Source organism: Malus domestica, chromosome 08 (assembly GCF_042453785.1).
Source record: "Malus domestica chromosome 08, GDT2T_hap1".
Classification (NCBI taxonomy): Eukaryota; Viridiplantae; Streptophyta; class Magnoliopsida; order Rosales; family Rosaceae; genus Malus; species Malus domestica.
Genome location: NC_091668.1, coordinates 28,952,365 through 28,968,899, shown reverse-complemented (window position 1 = coordinate 28,968,899; position 16,535 = coordinate 28,952,365). Strand labels below are relative to the sequence as shown.

General features: G+C 40.3%; 3 protein-coding genes across 5 annotated transcripts; 2 read left to right on the top strand and 1 right to left on the bottom strand.

The window, feature by feature from the left end:
- The first annotated feature begins 1,319 nt into the window (after window positions 1-1,319).
- LOC103421372 (uncharacterized) lies at window positions 1,320-4,449 on the top strand. Of its 2 annotated transcripts, none has more exons than XM_029106423.2 (2): window positions 1,320-2,576; window positions 3,548-3,982. In XM_029106423.2, exons 1-2 carry the CDS (start codon window positions 1,384-1,386, stop codon window positions 3,576-3,578), a joined length of 1,224 nt encoding a protein of 407 aa, XP_028962256.2. In that variant the 5' UTR covers window positions 1,320-1,383; the 3' UTR covers window positions 3,579-3,982. The 2 variants fall into 2 exon arrangements, with proteins under 2 accessions (XP_028962256.2, XP_070682178.1); XM_070826077.1 differs by lacking the exon at window positions 3,548-3,982 and adding an exon at window positions 4,262-4,449 and having other exon boundaries at window positions 1,321-2,576.
- Window positions 4,450-6,069: 1,620 nt separating this feature from the next.
- On the top strand, window positions 6,070-11,716 carry LOC103428929 (mitogen-activated protein kinase kinase kinase 1-like). 2 transcript variants are annotated; one of them, XM_070826081.1, is made up of 9 exons: window positions 6,070-7,133; window positions 7,777-7,861; window positions 8,077-8,139; window positions 8,479-8,636; window positions 9,587-9,659; window positions 9,782-9,841; window positions 10,261-10,371; window positions 10,891-11,139; window positions 11,227-11,354. In XM_070826081.1, the coding sequence occupies exons 1-8, from the start codon at window positions 6,301-6,303 to the stop codon at window positions 11,101-11,103; spliced, it is 1,596 nt and encodes a 531-aa protein (XP_070682182.1). In that variant the 5' UTR covers window positions 6,070-6,300; the 3' UTR covers window positions 11,104-11,139; window positions 11,227-11,354. The 2 variants fall into 2 exon arrangements, with proteins under 2 accessions (XP_070682182.1, XP_008365286.4); XM_008367064.4 differs by having other exon boundaries at window positions 10,891-11,716.
- LOC103428930 (kinetochore protein NDC80 homolog) lies at window positions 11,613-15,875 on the bottom strand. The gene is made up of 4 exons (XM_008367065.4): window positions 14,459-15,875; window positions 13,895-14,141; window positions 12,284-12,430; window positions 11,613-12,133 (listed from the first exon to the last, which is right to left on the bottom strand). Exons 1-4 carry the CDS (start codon window positions 15,559-15,561, stop codon window positions 11,882-11,884), a joined length of 1,749 nt encoding a protein of 582 aa, XP_008365287.3. The 5' UTR covers window positions 15,562-15,875; the 3' UTR covers window positions 11,613-11,881.
- Window positions 15,876-16,535: the final 660 nt, after the last annotated feature.

Here is a 16,535-nt window from a genome sequence, read left to right as displayed (position 1 = left end):
TTTGAAATCCAAAACGCAATGGATTGCAAAAGAAAATACTGTCAACTAGGACAATCATTACTTCCGAATCCATCTAATCTAAGAGAACTTACACCCTACTAAGGCAATAATTGCCCCGTCTTGAGCAAATGTAATTATTGTTTTGGTGAATAATAATTGTCCTAGTACATCCTTACCCCGTAAATGAATTGTTTGGGCAATTGATACTAAAAATTTAAATAAATTTTATGTTTAATTTCGAATAAGACTTTTAACCAATCTTGTCACGTCAATTGTTATTATTTGAAATTACAATCTAGTTCCAGTCATGCCATGGTTCATATTCTTTTCATTTTTTTTCCTTTCTGTATTTATAATTTTTAAATATTTTTAATAACAAATTTAATATGGGCCATTGGATAATATTTTTATTTTTTTTTGCAATCCAAGTGTCCAAGTTGTGCCATGTGGACAAAATGTGGCACAACAAGTCTTTTTCAGATATTTATTTTTTATTTTTGAAAATTAGGACTAAACACGGACCAGCGGATTTGCAAAATCCAACAGCTCATATTCGCATCAATCTTGACAGCCTATAGTGTGGGCCCCACTACCTGCATTTTATCAGACCAGTTGCGGTCATGCGTATGTGCGACGCAAAATTTTTTTAATGTGGGTGAGACGTCACATGACCTTAGGTGTTGGGTTAGGCTATTGTGGCCCGATTGAGTAGTTGAATCCTTCTTCCTTCCACTGTAGCCCAACTGATTGGGTTTAAGGTGGAGAGTGGAGAGGATTTTGTGAGTTTGAGGGATTCAATCACTCAAATGCTTGAGCAATTGAGATGAGTGGACTTCCTCTAAACCAATAAGACTTTATAGGCCGAGTGATTTCCAACCGTTGACGTAGCATGAAGCTAGTAAGGATTACAAGCAAAAATCATTGAAGAATAAAATTATGGAATCCACCAATTTGATAGAAATCTCAAAGGATAATCTGATTAATTGATTGAAAAGATGATTACAATAGAAGTCATCCCATGGCTTAAATAATGAGATATTTCCCAACTTTAATTCTTCTTTTCCAAATTTTGAAAACATTTTATTTTTTTAATTTTTGTTTGTTGGAATTGACCCGTATCTTGTACTACTCCAACCCAAAAGGTCTCGAACCGACCCGAAAATTGTTTTGCCTGCAAGTCACTTAACAAGAAACAAAAGAAATTGATTATCCAATTGGAATTGGGCTTAAGAACAAAGGACAATCATATTGGGCTTAAGAAAGAAACCCATTTGCAATTTGATCCCAGCCCATCATCACCACCCTCCCATAGTGTCCAGGAACCTCGTCGCTCCTCCCTCCCTGTAAATTTGCCACTCTTTTCTCCCTCCAATTTCTCCAAAAATGGAACCCCTACAAACTTCCTGCAAATCGGAGCACCACCACCAAAACCCCAAGTCCCCAGAATCTCCACCAACTTCCATCACCACCACCGCCACCGCCATTTCCACCCCAACCTGCTGCAAATGCGGAGCCCCAACCCCCATGGCCTCTCCCCCACCCTCCTTCTCCGACATCTCCCCTCCCCCAAACTACCGCCCAATCCGAGCTCCCGCCATCAACCTCCCTCCAAACTCTAACTCCCAACAGGCCATCATCCTCACCCCTGTACCCCAACCCCTCTCTGTCCCCCAAATCTCCCCTCCCTTCCACTTCCAATCCCCCTCCAAAGTCATCCAGTCCCCCGACGACCTCCGCCGCTTCCACGAATCATTCTCCGGCAAACACTTTGTCGGATTCGTCGCCGCCCTCTCTGAGTCCATCCGCGCCAAGAAAATCTCCGACCCCTGTCACCAATCCGACACCGTCAACACCATCATCTCCATTCTAGAGACCCTAATTCAATGGGTCGACGAAATCCCACCCACCCAGCAAGCCGCCCGATACGGCAACGTTTCATTCCGCTCCTGGCACGAGCGATTGTTCGAAACCAGCCACTCCCTCATGCTGCAGTTCCTCCCCGAGCATCTCCACCCTTCTACCATCGAGATCGTTCCGTATTTCACTGATAGCTTCGGGAACCCGAGCCGGATTGATTACGGTACAGGGCACGAGACCAACTTCGCTGCTTGGCTCTACTGCCTGGCGAGAATGGGGGTGATCAAAGAAGAAGATTATCCGGCCGTCGTGGCTCGAGTTTTCGTCAAGTACTTGGACTTGATGAGGAAGCTGCAGTTGGTGTATTGCCTGGAGCCGGCAGGGTCTCACGGTGTTTGGGGCCTCGATGACTACCATTTCCTGCCGTTTATTTTCGGGGCGTCGCAGTTGATCGAGCATAAGTATATGAAGCCTAAGTCAGTTCACAATGATGATATCGTGGAGAATTTTTCGAAAGAATATTTGTATCTCTCGTGCATTCAGTTTGTGAAGAAGGTGAAGAAGGGTCCATTTTCGGAGCACTCGCCATTGTTGGATGATATCAGTGGAGTGCCTAATTGGAACAAAGTGAATAGTGGGTTGCTTAAGATGTATAAGGCTGAGGTGTTGGGGAAGGTTCCGATTATGCAGCATTTTCTGTTTGGCTGGCTCATCAAGTGGTATGATCCTTGCCCCTTTCCCTCTCTGTAAATGGTTTGAATATGATTGCTAGTTTCTGCAAATATGAAAAGATATTAAGTAAAATTTTTATTCTACTGTGTAATCTAGTGATTATTGATAGTTTAGCAAACTTAGGTACGTAGGAACCACGCTTACGCTTGGCAGAATGCTGAAGCTAGTTTTCCTTACTTGGATGAACCACACTTAAACTACTAGGTCAAGTACTCGGTGTTGTGCAGCGTGCTTGGTTAAGCTTAGTAACTTGTTTTGGTGTGATTAAAAAAAATTGGTTATGAAGGATGCTTCGAATTGGTATATTTATCTCTACAACATTAGGCGAATGTCTAGCAGTTTTGGCAGTCCATTATTTAACGTTATTGAATTACCTCCAATGGCTAGGTTATTAAACTTCTAGTGTCAAATCAATGAGATTGCTGCTAGAGCAATTTTGGAGCCAGGTTTAACCGATCACATCAACTATTTCATCATTGTTAGCAGGGTGTTATTTTGGTTATCATATTCTAGTCATGATTTTCAGATTACCTTTGTGCTATTGATTGCACAACCCTTAAGAATGGTGACGTTCTGTTTACCTTAAGTTGCAGAAATGGGAAATTCCAGTATTGTTTTTTTATGTACTGTAAAGACGAAAAATGCAATTTATTAGGTGTTTCGGAGTTTCCTTTTTGAATACAAACGTACTGGAATCTTGTTTTGATCACAATCACGACAGCTATTATGGAATCCCTTCTTGGCTTTTATGTGAATAAGACCTCTATTGCCATGAGAGATCATTTACTTGGTCTTAAGTCTTATCTTAAGTCGGTTTCTCTCTTACCTTTGAAAGAACCAGGACATGCTAAACTGAGATTGATTGCCTAGTTGCGAGTGTATTGGGGATCATGGTACCCGCCAACAACCAGTCATTATTTTATGATTCAAGTGTGCTTTCCGGGCTATATGCAGGCAGGAAAAAAAAGATTTTGAAGGTGAATTTGTGAGCAATGTGAAGTTAAGCCTTTGTGGAATGGGATGGCTTGCACCAATGACCTGATTCGCTAAACAATCTAAGATCCACTGCACTTCTCTGTCCTACATCACAGCCTCTTGGAAATAGGAGTGTCTGTACATCTTGCTTCCCCAATACCGCATGTTGGCAGGAGCCTTCACTTAGTTGTGATTATGAGCATTCTCATGTTGGAGTTAAATAGATTTATTTTCATAAGCCAGTAATGCTTAAAGACGGCTTAAAGCTATACCAGGGAACATGATATGATCATTTCACTTTTCATTAAACATAGGATAACCATCTGAAGTTCTTATGAAAAAGGGATAACTGTCAAAACAATATAATACCGTTCACCTTGGTTGATCTAAAAATGGTTTGTATCAGTAGTATTCATAATTTGTTTGCGTTTCCTTTTGTCTTAGACTTTTCATTGGTTGATATCTAAGCAGAGATGTTAATTTCTCATATTGTATGTATCAATCATGATTCGACAGTTAACTATCTAGACGGTCTTTTTAATTCAGCATTGAACGTTTCAACTGTTGGGAGGCATATTTTCTTTGATAGCATGAAGATCAAATGCAATTATAACCCTCCATCCCGCCCCTTGCGGATGGATAATTGCAGCTTATTCTGTTTGTTAACTGATTCATTTCCCAAATATTTTCTTCACAGGGAGTAGAAATATCGTGTGAGGTCCACCGGAGGCATCTGTTGTAGAAGAAAGAAGTCAATTTTCTAACAGGTTATAACCCATTATAAGAGCAGAATGTTACTAGATTGGAAGCGTATACTCGTCGTTTCGTATTTGTCTACTTGTTTTTGTTCTTTCAATGGTTACTGAGTATGCAGTCTTGGTGTTATGTTACTGCATTTTTCTTCTTTTGATGTTAACATCTCACTCTGAGTGGAAAATTGATTCCAAAAGAAGAAAAAGGCCCATAAAAAAAGGAGTAAATTAAATTTTGCCGCTTGGATTTTGTGGTTAGTTGAAATGAATAATAAGTAAATGAATGATGTTAAAATATTTTAAAGATTTTGTATAAGGTTACAATTAACTTCAAACACGGTGTTATTTGAATGTGGTCAGAGTTGAAATGATTTTAAGTCTTTTCGGGCCCATCGAGAATTAGTCTTACCCTTTTAGGTGTGGGAACACTTCACGAGCATGAGGCTTACTTTGTTTTTGCTGGGTCAAGCATGATGCTTATACAACAAATGACAAGAGAAAAATAAGGTTACGTATCATTGAAACAAGAATAAAAAAAGCCGACAGGATCCTCTTCGGGTCCTTGTGAGGATCATGAAAATTTGTAAATCGTGTCTGTTAATTGTACATTGTGAAGTTAATTTTTGTCAGGTATTGTTTGTATTTAATTTTAATTAAAAAGTATTTAAAATAATTTCTGATTGAATGATGTACGATAAACTAATATGATTTACGGATTCTCAAATTTTCACAGAGAGGATCCGACAAGGATCCATATTCTAAAAAAGGTAGATAGATTTCATATTATTATGGTAAGCTTATTCCTAAGGCGAAGTTGAACCATATTATTATGATAAGCTTATTGCTTATGCTAGTCCACTCTTGCATTTCGTTAGCATATATACTATTATTTGTTAAAAAAAAAATTGCAAAACATCTATTTTTGAAGATTGTACCAAACCGGTATATTCGAGAGACAGAAGAGACGGCATGACAGGACAGGGGAGAGAGTGGTGAGGGGATGGTGCAGTGGAGAAATCTGGGCAAGAGGAAGGGTTTCAATTTATTTTATTTGTATATTATTTTAAGTAATTTGGTTAAAATAAAGGAAATTGTTATAACACTTCAAATATTTTATTTTACACTCTAAAATTTATATACATTTTGAAAGAAAAATACATTAAAAAAAATATATAAAGATTTTTGAAATGCAGTCCCTAAATAAATGACAAAATAGGAAAAATAAATGCCAAAGTCCAAATGACAAGCAAGACTCTTAAAATCCCCTTTTTTCTATTTGATGAGAGGAAAGAGAAGAATAGTAAAACTTTTTGTAATGCCCATAATTTTTTATTTTTGATGTTTTAATTGACATCCCTTTTATTAGGTACAATAGTAAGAATATAAAATAGTCGATTTTTAGTTTGATATTGAACTAAACGTCTGATTATATAGTCAATACTATTCTATGGATAGATTAGTCCATTTGACAAAAACAGCCAATACAATTTGACGTACCAAACGAGACCTTAAGCAATTTATCGTATCTATTACTCACAAATACACTCCATCTTAATGGATAAACCGACAAAACTTAGCACCACAACTAGAAGTGTAACTTACATAGAACGAGTTCACCGCCATATAACATTCCAATCCAATAACATATTATGTGTAGAAAAAAAAACTTGGAGTTGATAATGTATTATTGAATACAGATCCCACGTGACGGTGATACCATTTCATTTGACGTCCTCCACAAGAAGGCGTCAAAGGTACCGCCAAGTGTCAGCGTTTCAGATCTTTCTCTCTCGCTCTCTGATTGAAATTGAAATAATCCAGAACCGCGTTAGAGCGCCACTCGACAGCAGAAGCTAGAAAACAAAGCAACCGTCAATGGCTGCCACACTTCCAACCCTCCAAGCTTCCAACTTGAGACTTTGATGCTGCATAGCATACCATACTATACTTGACGAAGAAGAAGAAGCAGCATCGGCAGCAAATCATGGACGCCGCCAAGCAATCCAAACGTCCGAAACCCAAACTCGAACGCCGAAACGCCAGCAAGAACATCGACTACGACGCCTCTACCTTCTCCCCTTCCTCTTATTCTCCTTCCTACTCCTCCTCGCACGGCCGTCAGTCCCCTCTCTCCGACCGAACCAGCTTCCGTGTCAGTGGCATCGACGGTGAATTCGACCTCATCTGCCGCAGCCTTGGCCTTTCCGGCCCCGAAGACTTCGCCATCCCAATCGCAGCGTGGGAGGCCCAGCGGGCCCGCATGACCCCTCGCTCTCGCCTCCGCGATCAGAATCGTCATCCTCAGTTGCGAGACAGAGCAAACGTTGACGTTTTGGAGAAGAAATCCGAAGCTAGGGTTAGGCAGCTCGATAGTGAAATTAAGGCTTCGAGTTTGGCGGAATTTGGGGGAAATGTGAAAAATGGCGGTGCTGGTGGAGGAATTAAAGGTCCCCGCCCGCCTCCGGTTGTATTGAAATCATTTCCCCCCCTGGAGGACCACATTGGTGTAAATTCGCCGATTTGCGTTGGCGATATGAGCTTGGATGAAGAGGAGCTTGCAGTTAAAGCAAATGGCGAGAGGGAAGCGGTAAACGAAGCAAATGACGAGTGTAACTCATCTCCATCCAATGACAGTAATGATGATCAAAATGCAGATGACAGTGTTGGTTTTGTTGGCATTGTAAGATTGAACCCGGAGCCAATCCATAGTATTTTTTCTCCGAATGGGAAATTCAGGCGGAGTGTTTCGTCATCGTGGCAAAAGGGTCAGCTTTTGGGAAGTGGTTCTTATGGGACTGTGTATGAAGGCTTTACTGAGTAAGTGATCATCTTCCACCTCCATTTGTCCAAAATCTTTTTTAATATTTACTCTAGCTACCAAAACTTTATCAATTTTTGTTCCTGCCTTGTTGTTGGTGATTAGCACTTTGTTTGATTTAAACCCAATCTGAACAAGATTACTTTGAATTTGAAACAAAAATGAAAAAGAAATAACTCTACTTTGGTAGGAGACTGGGAATTCGATGAAGAACTTAGCGCTAACGAATAGAAACATAGGATATCAAGACTACCACCACTTTCATAACAAGGGGGACCACCATTCATGGTTAAAAGATTCTCATTTCTAATTGTATAGTTTCTTGTACTGCTATCCATTTACACACTTGTTTGTTTTTAATCTTTTGCATAATGTACCCGTAAAACCTTTGAGGTAGTCTCGAAAACCTTTATCCCTAGCATTTTCCTTTAGCATTTCCCAATTGACTTGCCATTTTATCCTACTTTTATTTTTCATGCTGTGCATTCCATTCTACTTTAGGCGTTTCCACTCAAAGCGTTTAGAATTTTCTTAGCAAGAAATTGTAAAGTTAGAAAAAGGATGGAGAAGGTGAACTTGGGATTGCATTAAACTGGGTTGGTCTCTCTCTGTTTATGTGATGCTGCAATTGTTCTTTTGCAGTGATGGATTCTTTTTTGCTGTAAAGGAGGTTTCTTTACTGGATCAGGGGAGCCAGGGGAAGCAGAGCATAATCCAACTTGAGCAGGTCGAAAGAAGCAGTCTTGTTCTGCTTTTTCTTAGTTCAGCTGCAAATTACTATCTAATGGCATTATTTTGTTTTTCAAAAAAGAACATCTAATGGCATTATTAAATGATTGAAACTTCATTCAGCTGCATAACTTTTTTTCCTTACTTAGTAGATGCTATTTGTTTCCTGGAACCCTTAACCTTCTTCCTTCTAATACGATTATTGTTGTACAGGAGATTCATCTTTTAAGTCAGTTTGAACATGACAACATAGTTCAATATCTGGGCACGGACAAGGTATGCTTCTTTCTTTCTTGGTTTGCATTTCTATTTGGTTCCTGCCAGTTTGTTTAGTGGGAATTACAACTTTCTACTTATTGGGGAAGATTTATCTATTCGTTTTGCATGTGTTCTTGTTGTTGTAGTTAGTGCATGGGTATTTGTACTTGTATGTGTGTATGTATGTACATGTATTTGTAGAACCATAAAATGATCAATCTAACAAATGCTTCAGCAATGCAACTACTCAAGCTGCAATCATAAGATAACGTAGCTCGCTGTATTTCAATGTTAATTTAATATATTATTGAATTCTCCTGACTTGTACACTAATTGTTCATTGTAATCTTATTACAGGACGAAACTAAGCTCTATATCTTCCTTGAGCTTGTAACAAAAGGCTCACTTGCAAATCTATATCAAAAGTATCTCTTGAGGGATTCTCAAGTCTCTGTGTTTACATGGCAGATTTTAAGCGGGTTGACATATCTTCATGATCGTAAGGTGGTTCACAGGTAATATACTTTGGTACTGGAATTTTTGTATTGTGAACTTTCTTTCTTGTCTTTTTTGGTTACATTGGAAGGGATTGAACCATTGACCTATACGAATCTTAGTAGACAAAACTGTGAACAAGCAGTAGACCAAAATATAAGGGAGGGTTTGGGAAATGGGTTTGTATCATTAGGTACCCTATGTTTGGGTGAGGGCCTTCCAAATTCCAAGGCATTTAGGCAAAATGATGAAGAAATGGATCACAAAATGTTTTGTAGAAGGAAGTAGAAATACATTACAGAAGGCATGATAGAGGAACTTGCAATTGACTACTTGGAAGGAGTCATTTACAAGTCCCTATCACATACCTTTGTAATGATCATGAGGTGCATTTTCTAATTCCTCTTATCTAACTTTCTGTGATCCATGTTGTCATCGCTATTGCTAAAGCCCTTGAAATTTGGAAGTTCCTCACCCAAACATACCCTACAAGATTATGCAATTAGTTGGAACTGAATTACGCCCTAAAATCTTCGCATACAAATAATCGGATCCATCTCCTAGAATATAACTGTCTTCTTTAACACAAAATTATGAGAGCAACATTAAATATGTAGGTATACCCAATTTTGTATCTTGTCACTTTTGGTGAGAATGAATTAAAATCTCTCCCATCATATAATGTGAAACATTTTATGTGTATCAATACACACCAAAAGTTACAAGGAATAGAGTGATAGGAAAACATATTTGTCTGTAATTACATACAACATAAATGCCCATTTAGAGATAAGACACAAATACGTAAAAAATAACAAACCAAACAATCCTCATTTAACCTACATTTGTATAATTCCCTTGGACATATTTTTCTGCTTTCTAGACTATATGTTCCCTATATTGATATTGAACTTGTAGAAGTTTAAAATTTGCTTCTATCGTCTATATTTATAAGATTTTTTTTTTCCAGGGATATCAAATGTGCTAATATATTGGTGGATGCAAGTGGATCTGTGAAACTTGCTGACTTTGGGTTAGCCAAGGTATAATTCCCAATACTAACCTCTCTCTCATGTTCATTTCATAGAACTTCTGTTTTATTGAAATATAAATTCATAGAATTTCTAATGCTGAATCATTCCACATTGGCCTTCTGTTTTTCTAGGCAACCAAATTTAATGACGTGAAGTCTTGCAAAGGGACTGCTTATTGGATGGCCCCTGAGGTTTGCCTCCTCTCTTTACGATAAATAAGTGTTTGTACACATCAGATTGGTATTTCAACAGACGCCTTGACATAGTAAAATTAGTATGATGTAGAGTAATTCATCTAGTTGTGATTATCCATGTAGTTAGTGTAACTTCTATTGTTGTACTGGATTTTATTTTATGACTAGGATCTCCCGAATTGAAATTAGGATTTAACTGTTATTGTCCCGTTACTCTTTGACGTACAAAACTTAATTTTCATCATTTACCTTGCAATAGAAAACTTAATGACATCTTTACATTTTGTTTTTCTGTTCTCATCCATAGATCAATTTTCTGTTGCAATGGTATAATTGGGAATTAGTTGCTCCGAGCATGCTTATCTGTTTCATGGATTTTGAGTTAACCTGTTGACCAGTAAGCTGTAAAATTGTAGGTTGTTAATCTAAGGAATCGTGGCTATGGGCTTGCAGCTGATATATGGAGCCTTGGATGCGCTGTGTTAGAGATGTTAACCCGCCAGCCTCCATACTCTCACCTGGAAGGCGTATGTTCAACATTTCTGCACATTGAATGCTAATCTTTTACTTTTTCCTTAGTATAAGAAATGCATAACAATATGCCCACATTACATTTTGACCTAGATCATTGGATGTAGGAGCCAACCTCATGCCACACATCCCCCACCGTGTGATTTTACCCGGATCATCTTACTTGTACTCGGCCTTTGTGCTACTTATTAACAATATGTTATTTACTCTTCCACGTAACTCAATTACCATCAATGACATCTTAGCTCTGAAAGCTCTTAGAAGTCCCAGTTTCCTTTATGCCCATTCCTAAATTCCTTAATCAAGTGTTTACCCCTTGTAAAACCTGAATCCGGCAATTTCTTCTCAGACATCAGTGAAGATTAGGGTAACCTTAGTATTCTTAATCAATTTGGACCGTCACTCATGCGAGAAGGCTAAGACATATGAAAGACGTGGTAGATCACTAGATTGTCCCCTGTGGAGTCATTTAAGAATCTGAGAAAAATCATTGTCTTGTTTGTGTTGATTGGCAGATGCAAGCTTTATTTCAGATTGGCCAGGGTGAACCTCCTCCAGTTCCTGATACCTTATCAAGAGATGCACGGGATTTCATTCTGAAATGTTTGCAAGTTAACCCTAATAGTCGACCTACTGCGGCTCAGCTATTGAACCATCCGTTTGTGAAAAAGCCACTCCACGCTTCCCCTGTCCCAGCTTCGCCTCATTGCAACAGTTTACGTTCGTGAATGCTTTGGTCAACCAACCTTCATTGATATCGTAAAGTAATATTAGAGGTACTGGTACTGCAAGCTACTGCCCTTCATATGTGCTTAGCGTTTGATTCTATATACGTCGTCAATCCTTGGTAGAACATTAGCTTCCACGAACGTGGTTTGGGGAAGGGGATATGCTTCCAATATTTTCACGATGACGCAAATGGCTTGCTAATCAAACAAAGCATCTCTTGGTCCTTGTGTCCGTCCACAGTATTAGGGACTCGACGGACCAGAGAAACTCGGCCAAGGAGATGAACTGTGTGCACAACCTTCTATCCGTTGTCCACATTAGTCATTGAACTGGTTGGTCCTCATCTACTGCGGATGACAAAACTGACCCTGAATGCTTGAAACGGATGTATGGTAGTCGACAAGTTTGCAAGCAATATCACGGGTACTTGTAGAATATTTACAGGGCAAGTTGTTTTACAGGAGCTACCTTGTTTCTGGGGGGAATTAATTGTAACTAGAACAGAAGATGATCAAGCACATTTTGTAGCAGATTATTGAATTGCTGTACATAACTTTTGTAATAACCTCCTGGTGGAAACAACTCAATTGAATATGAGATTCGTTGGATTCACATCGAGCCCGTTTCTGATTAGTAGAACTAATCAAAACAGTAACAAAGAAAGATCAAAAGATAAATTCAGATGACAGTTAATTACCCATCAGTTGAAATCACGGTGCTTTCAGCACGAGAGTATAAAACCGGTAAGCAGCAAGGCAGGGAATCAAGTATGACGGCCTATTGGAGTGCTGTTTCCGATTGCTGGTTTGCATCCGACAGAAAACCAAATTGCGATTGCAAGCAACTTTTGTGAGTGTCTGATGCAGCAACAGCTGTTTCTGAGACATCTCTCTTCATTTCAAAAATCTTAGACTGCACATATTCTTTGTACTTCGAGACTGAGTCAATTACCGCCATGAGTCCATAAGCGCACGTCTGAGTTTCTTCTTCAGTTTGTTTGATTGCATCCTGCAATTTCAGTTTGGAGGTCTGCAAGAACAATGAGATTCGTTATGATATCAAACTTAACAAAATCCTCGTTAAGGATTTTCGTATGGCATAATAATTTGATGACCATAATGTAGAAACAACAAAAACAACTTGGAAGTTAATTATTCAACAAAGAAGTTAAAGACAAACCTTCAGAATCTCGTCTGCTTCTCTTTCCACAATAACCAAGTTACGAGTCTCCCGTTCAACATCTTCCACCAAGTTTCTAGCTTCGGCTGCACATCTGGAAGTGTATTCCTGTGTCTCTTTCTTCAACAGGTTCAGTTGAGCTTCCACCTAACGGGTAAATTATACACAAGTAAAAGATAAAAGTCAAAACAAAATCTTTGTAAAATTGTATTTCTTTCCCAAGGTTCAAACCTTACTGGAGCGATAACCAATTATAGAAACTGAGGTCATGTATCACAACAGGTCTACAGTTTCGAAGTCTGACCCTTAAACACCTTAAGGGGGTGTTTGTTTGCCTTCTTCAGCTCGCACTGGACTGGCTTATGTTAAAAGTTAGTGCAATCCGTGTTTGTTCACTGGCGGGACCAAGTTAAATAGGACAAAGGAGGACTTGCCTCGACTAAATCCTTCACTAGGAGGTCTTAGCGAGGCCCCCCAAAAACAACGGGATTGCTAGTCCCGTCTCCCTCGTCTGCGAGCAGCATCCTACGAACCCACATGAGCAGCATCAACCCCCCTTCTCCAGTGACCAAACCAAAAACGGTTGTCGCCGATCTCTATCGTCCTGCAAACCCAGCGCCCTTTTGGCATCTGGGTCGGTGATTTGGGATTTTTTGCCATCTGGGTCAACCCGAACGACGAAAAAGATGAAGGAGAGAAAGAATATTTCTTGCCTCTTTAGTTTCAATGGCGCATACTGAAACAGCAACCTCCTCCTGAGATTTCTCACAATCTGAAGTCTCGACTTTCGCAGCGGACGACATCGTTTTACGGTGATGATGAACTAGCGGAGAGTGTTGAAGTCCGTGCAGGCCTTAGCGGCCCCCATCCTCCTCTTCTCCTTTACGCTACTGCTCGTCCTCAAGCTATACGGCGTCGCCGCCTCCTACTATTGGTGATCCGTTTACTCTCCCTCCCCCTCTCTCTCTCTCTCTTTCTTTCTTTGCTCAATTTTTCAGCTCTAACTTTTGTTTAATTTGAATGGAATTGTCAAATTTTAGGGTGGGAAAGTTTGAGAATTTTGTTGGATTGATGAGGCAAGTGATGGGTTTTGTTTGGTCTGATGGAAAATTGGTTTGCATGTGAACTGTGTATATTTGTGATCGAGAAGAAAAGGAAAAAGGAGTTGGACGAGGAAAATGGAAGAGATGGAGAAAAAGGACGAGAGATAGTTTGACCAAAGAAAATGGAAGGACAGATAGAGTTCTTTGTTTTTGGAAAAAAAAAAAAAGGAAATTTAATTTTTTATAATGTTTCTTAGTTCGATATTGCACCAAATGCTTAACTAAGCTAATCCAGTTTAGTCTAATCTAAGCCAGTCCAGCTTAGTTCTTGAAGCTAGTCCAGTTCGAGACATTCCGGTGCAACAAACGCACCCTAAGATGCTATAATAGTAAGGGTGATTTCCAAGTGTCACACCATATGATCAATTACCTTTACAGTTGATATTGTACTTTGTAAGACATACACCAGTTATCGAGTTCATAAGGTTAAATTAACGAAATAACTCATTCCCTTCCTATGCACAACAAAGAAAGTAATATGTCTAAGACTTAATCTTGATCCACTTACTTCGTTGATATGAGATTGAAGCGTTGCTATAAAATTTCGTTTGCCCTCAATCTGAGCAGAAAGTTCACTTGACTGTATCTGGAGGGAAATCAACTCTTCCAGTTTTTCCACAGAGCTTTTCTTTATATCTTCTGAGTAGGAGTCAAGCACAGGCTTTAAAGTTGATTTGTAGTCAATCCCCATAATCTCAGCTGGCGTCGATCCCTTAGCATTCAATAAATACTGAAATCCATTACCAAGTTTCAACCTGCTACCACCAAAGAAAGAGAGAAATTGCAATGCATACAAAGATTATTAAATTTGTCAAAACTTGTACCGTCAACTGTCATAAGACAGCGAGCAATTCAAACAAATATAAACAAGTAGGCAAACAACGTCAAACAAATCACTAGCCATGACAATGAGTTAATTGGCTCGACGCAAAATTGGATCAACATATCATTGTCATGCACTGTCGATGTCAATGATATGCAACCCTGAAAACAATCACACAAAAAAATTACATTTCTATATCTAAGACATCAATTGGCAAGAAAAGAAGACCATATGACAGGCAGGACAAACCTCCTCATAGCCTGGTTGCAGTCCATGGCCACAGCCTCAAGGTCCTTAAACTTATGGCTAAGCATGGTATCGATTTCCCAAGTCTTCTCCTCCCACGCATTCCTTTCGAGCTCGGCTTCCCCAATATCCCTCTCCACAGCCTGCAACTCCCTCTTCATTCTATCCACATCCCTGGCATTGAAGGTCTGCAATTCCACCCTCTTATTCAACTCCGCATTCTCTTGGCAAATCCTCTTATTATCCACCACTTTGGCCTCCAATTCCTTCTCTCTCCCCTCCAACACCGCCTCCAAATTCGCGATACTCTTCTCCAGATTCCCTATGATTTCATTAAACTTGACCACATCCCCCTCCAACAAACCCCTCTCCTTCTCCAGCGCCTCCCTCCTGGACGGCTCAGACCGCATTGTTTCCACCCTCCCCTGCAGCTCCGTAGCGGTTGCCTCCAAAACCCTGACATTCTCCTCCGCATTCTCCTTCTCCCTATCCAACTTGTCCAAGAAATCCCGGTCCAAGGCCTCCACCGCGTCGTCGTTGCCATGTATATAATGCAAGTAGCTCTCCAGGGCGTACTCGGACATGGCATTGCTCTCGACGAAGGCCCGGGAATCGGCGGCGAGATGGTCGGTGTAGAGCACAATCTGGAAGACCCAGTGGATGACGGCGAGCAGAGTGGGCCACTGGTGGGCGTTGACGGTGGGGTTTCGGAGCAAGGACTTGTTGGGCTTGAAGGGGCATTTCAGGAACTTGAGGAGGAGGGGGAGGTCGTCCTCGAGCTTGGGCGAAGGGTAGTCGAGGCGGGCGAGGAGGAATTTCAGGGTTTCGGTGATTTCCCGGGCGGAGGGGATCGGGAATTTGAGGGAGAATTGGAGGGAGTGGGAGGAAAGGTAGGAATTGATGGCGGAGACGGTGGACTGCTGGAAAGAGCGGTCTTTGTACAGGTCGAGGGCTGCGGTGGTGGGACCCATGCCCACCGAGGAAGGGCGGCTGCTTGCGAAGCTGGCATCGGAGTCTCGTTGGAGGCGGAAGTGGTCCAGCGGCGTCGCTGGTGGTGGCCGTGGGTTGAACGACTCCCTTGCTCGGCCGCGGCTTCTGCCTCTCATCTTTCTTTCCCTCTCTTCTCTTTCAAATTTCGGACTGCGTCTCCCGCTCCTCCGAGTAGTGGTAGGGACTAGCGAAAGATTCTGTATTCAAAAAGAGAAATGGTCTCGCTCTCCGGACCATGTGATCTAAGCCGTCCACTCCAGATCGTGTGGCCTCCAATTGGTTTTACTGGTATATCCACCATGTGATCTAAGCCGTCCACTCCAAATCTGTGGCCAAGAATTCTTGTAATGGAATAAAACTTGGTACAATTTTTAATTAAAGGTGTAGCTAATATTGCTGAAGCTTTTGGTATTGGGGTTTATTTTATTTTAAAGGCTTATAGCGATTGTTGTGAATATATAATATACAATTAATTATTTTCCTTATTTAATATTTAATAGAAATACACATTCAATTTCGGACCACAAGACTCCAGTTCGGTGCTTGTTTACATTTGGACAATGAAATGTTGATTTCTTTTCTTCTTTTGGTACCTTCTTAGTATACCTGTAAACGGGTCGGGTTTACTGGGTTTGGGTCGGATTGAATCTGACCCGTTAATTTAATGGGTCATCTGAACCCAACCCGTTAAGCTAATGGATCATCCGAACTCAACCCGTTAAACTAACGGGTCACCCGTTTCAACCCGTTTCACCCGTTAACTTTTTTTTTTTTTTTTTTAATCCAATTGTCCTCTCAGAGACATTTCCACAAACACAAGTTGTGCAAAGTCTTTGGAATCGCTCTGCTCAGGTTCTTGAATTTTCTTGAACATTTTCTTCTGCCCGATTTATGGTTTTATACATCGATTCATAAATTACCAATCTTTTAACTTCTTGACGCCATGAATGCGAATTTTCAAGAAATTTTGGCCAGGATCGCCAGAACAATCCCTCCTCTACGCAGCTCAACAATTTCAGAGATTTCTCCTCCTCCTTCTGGTAATTGGTCCCAATTACTCCACGATTTTCTTGGATTTTTACCTTCAAAA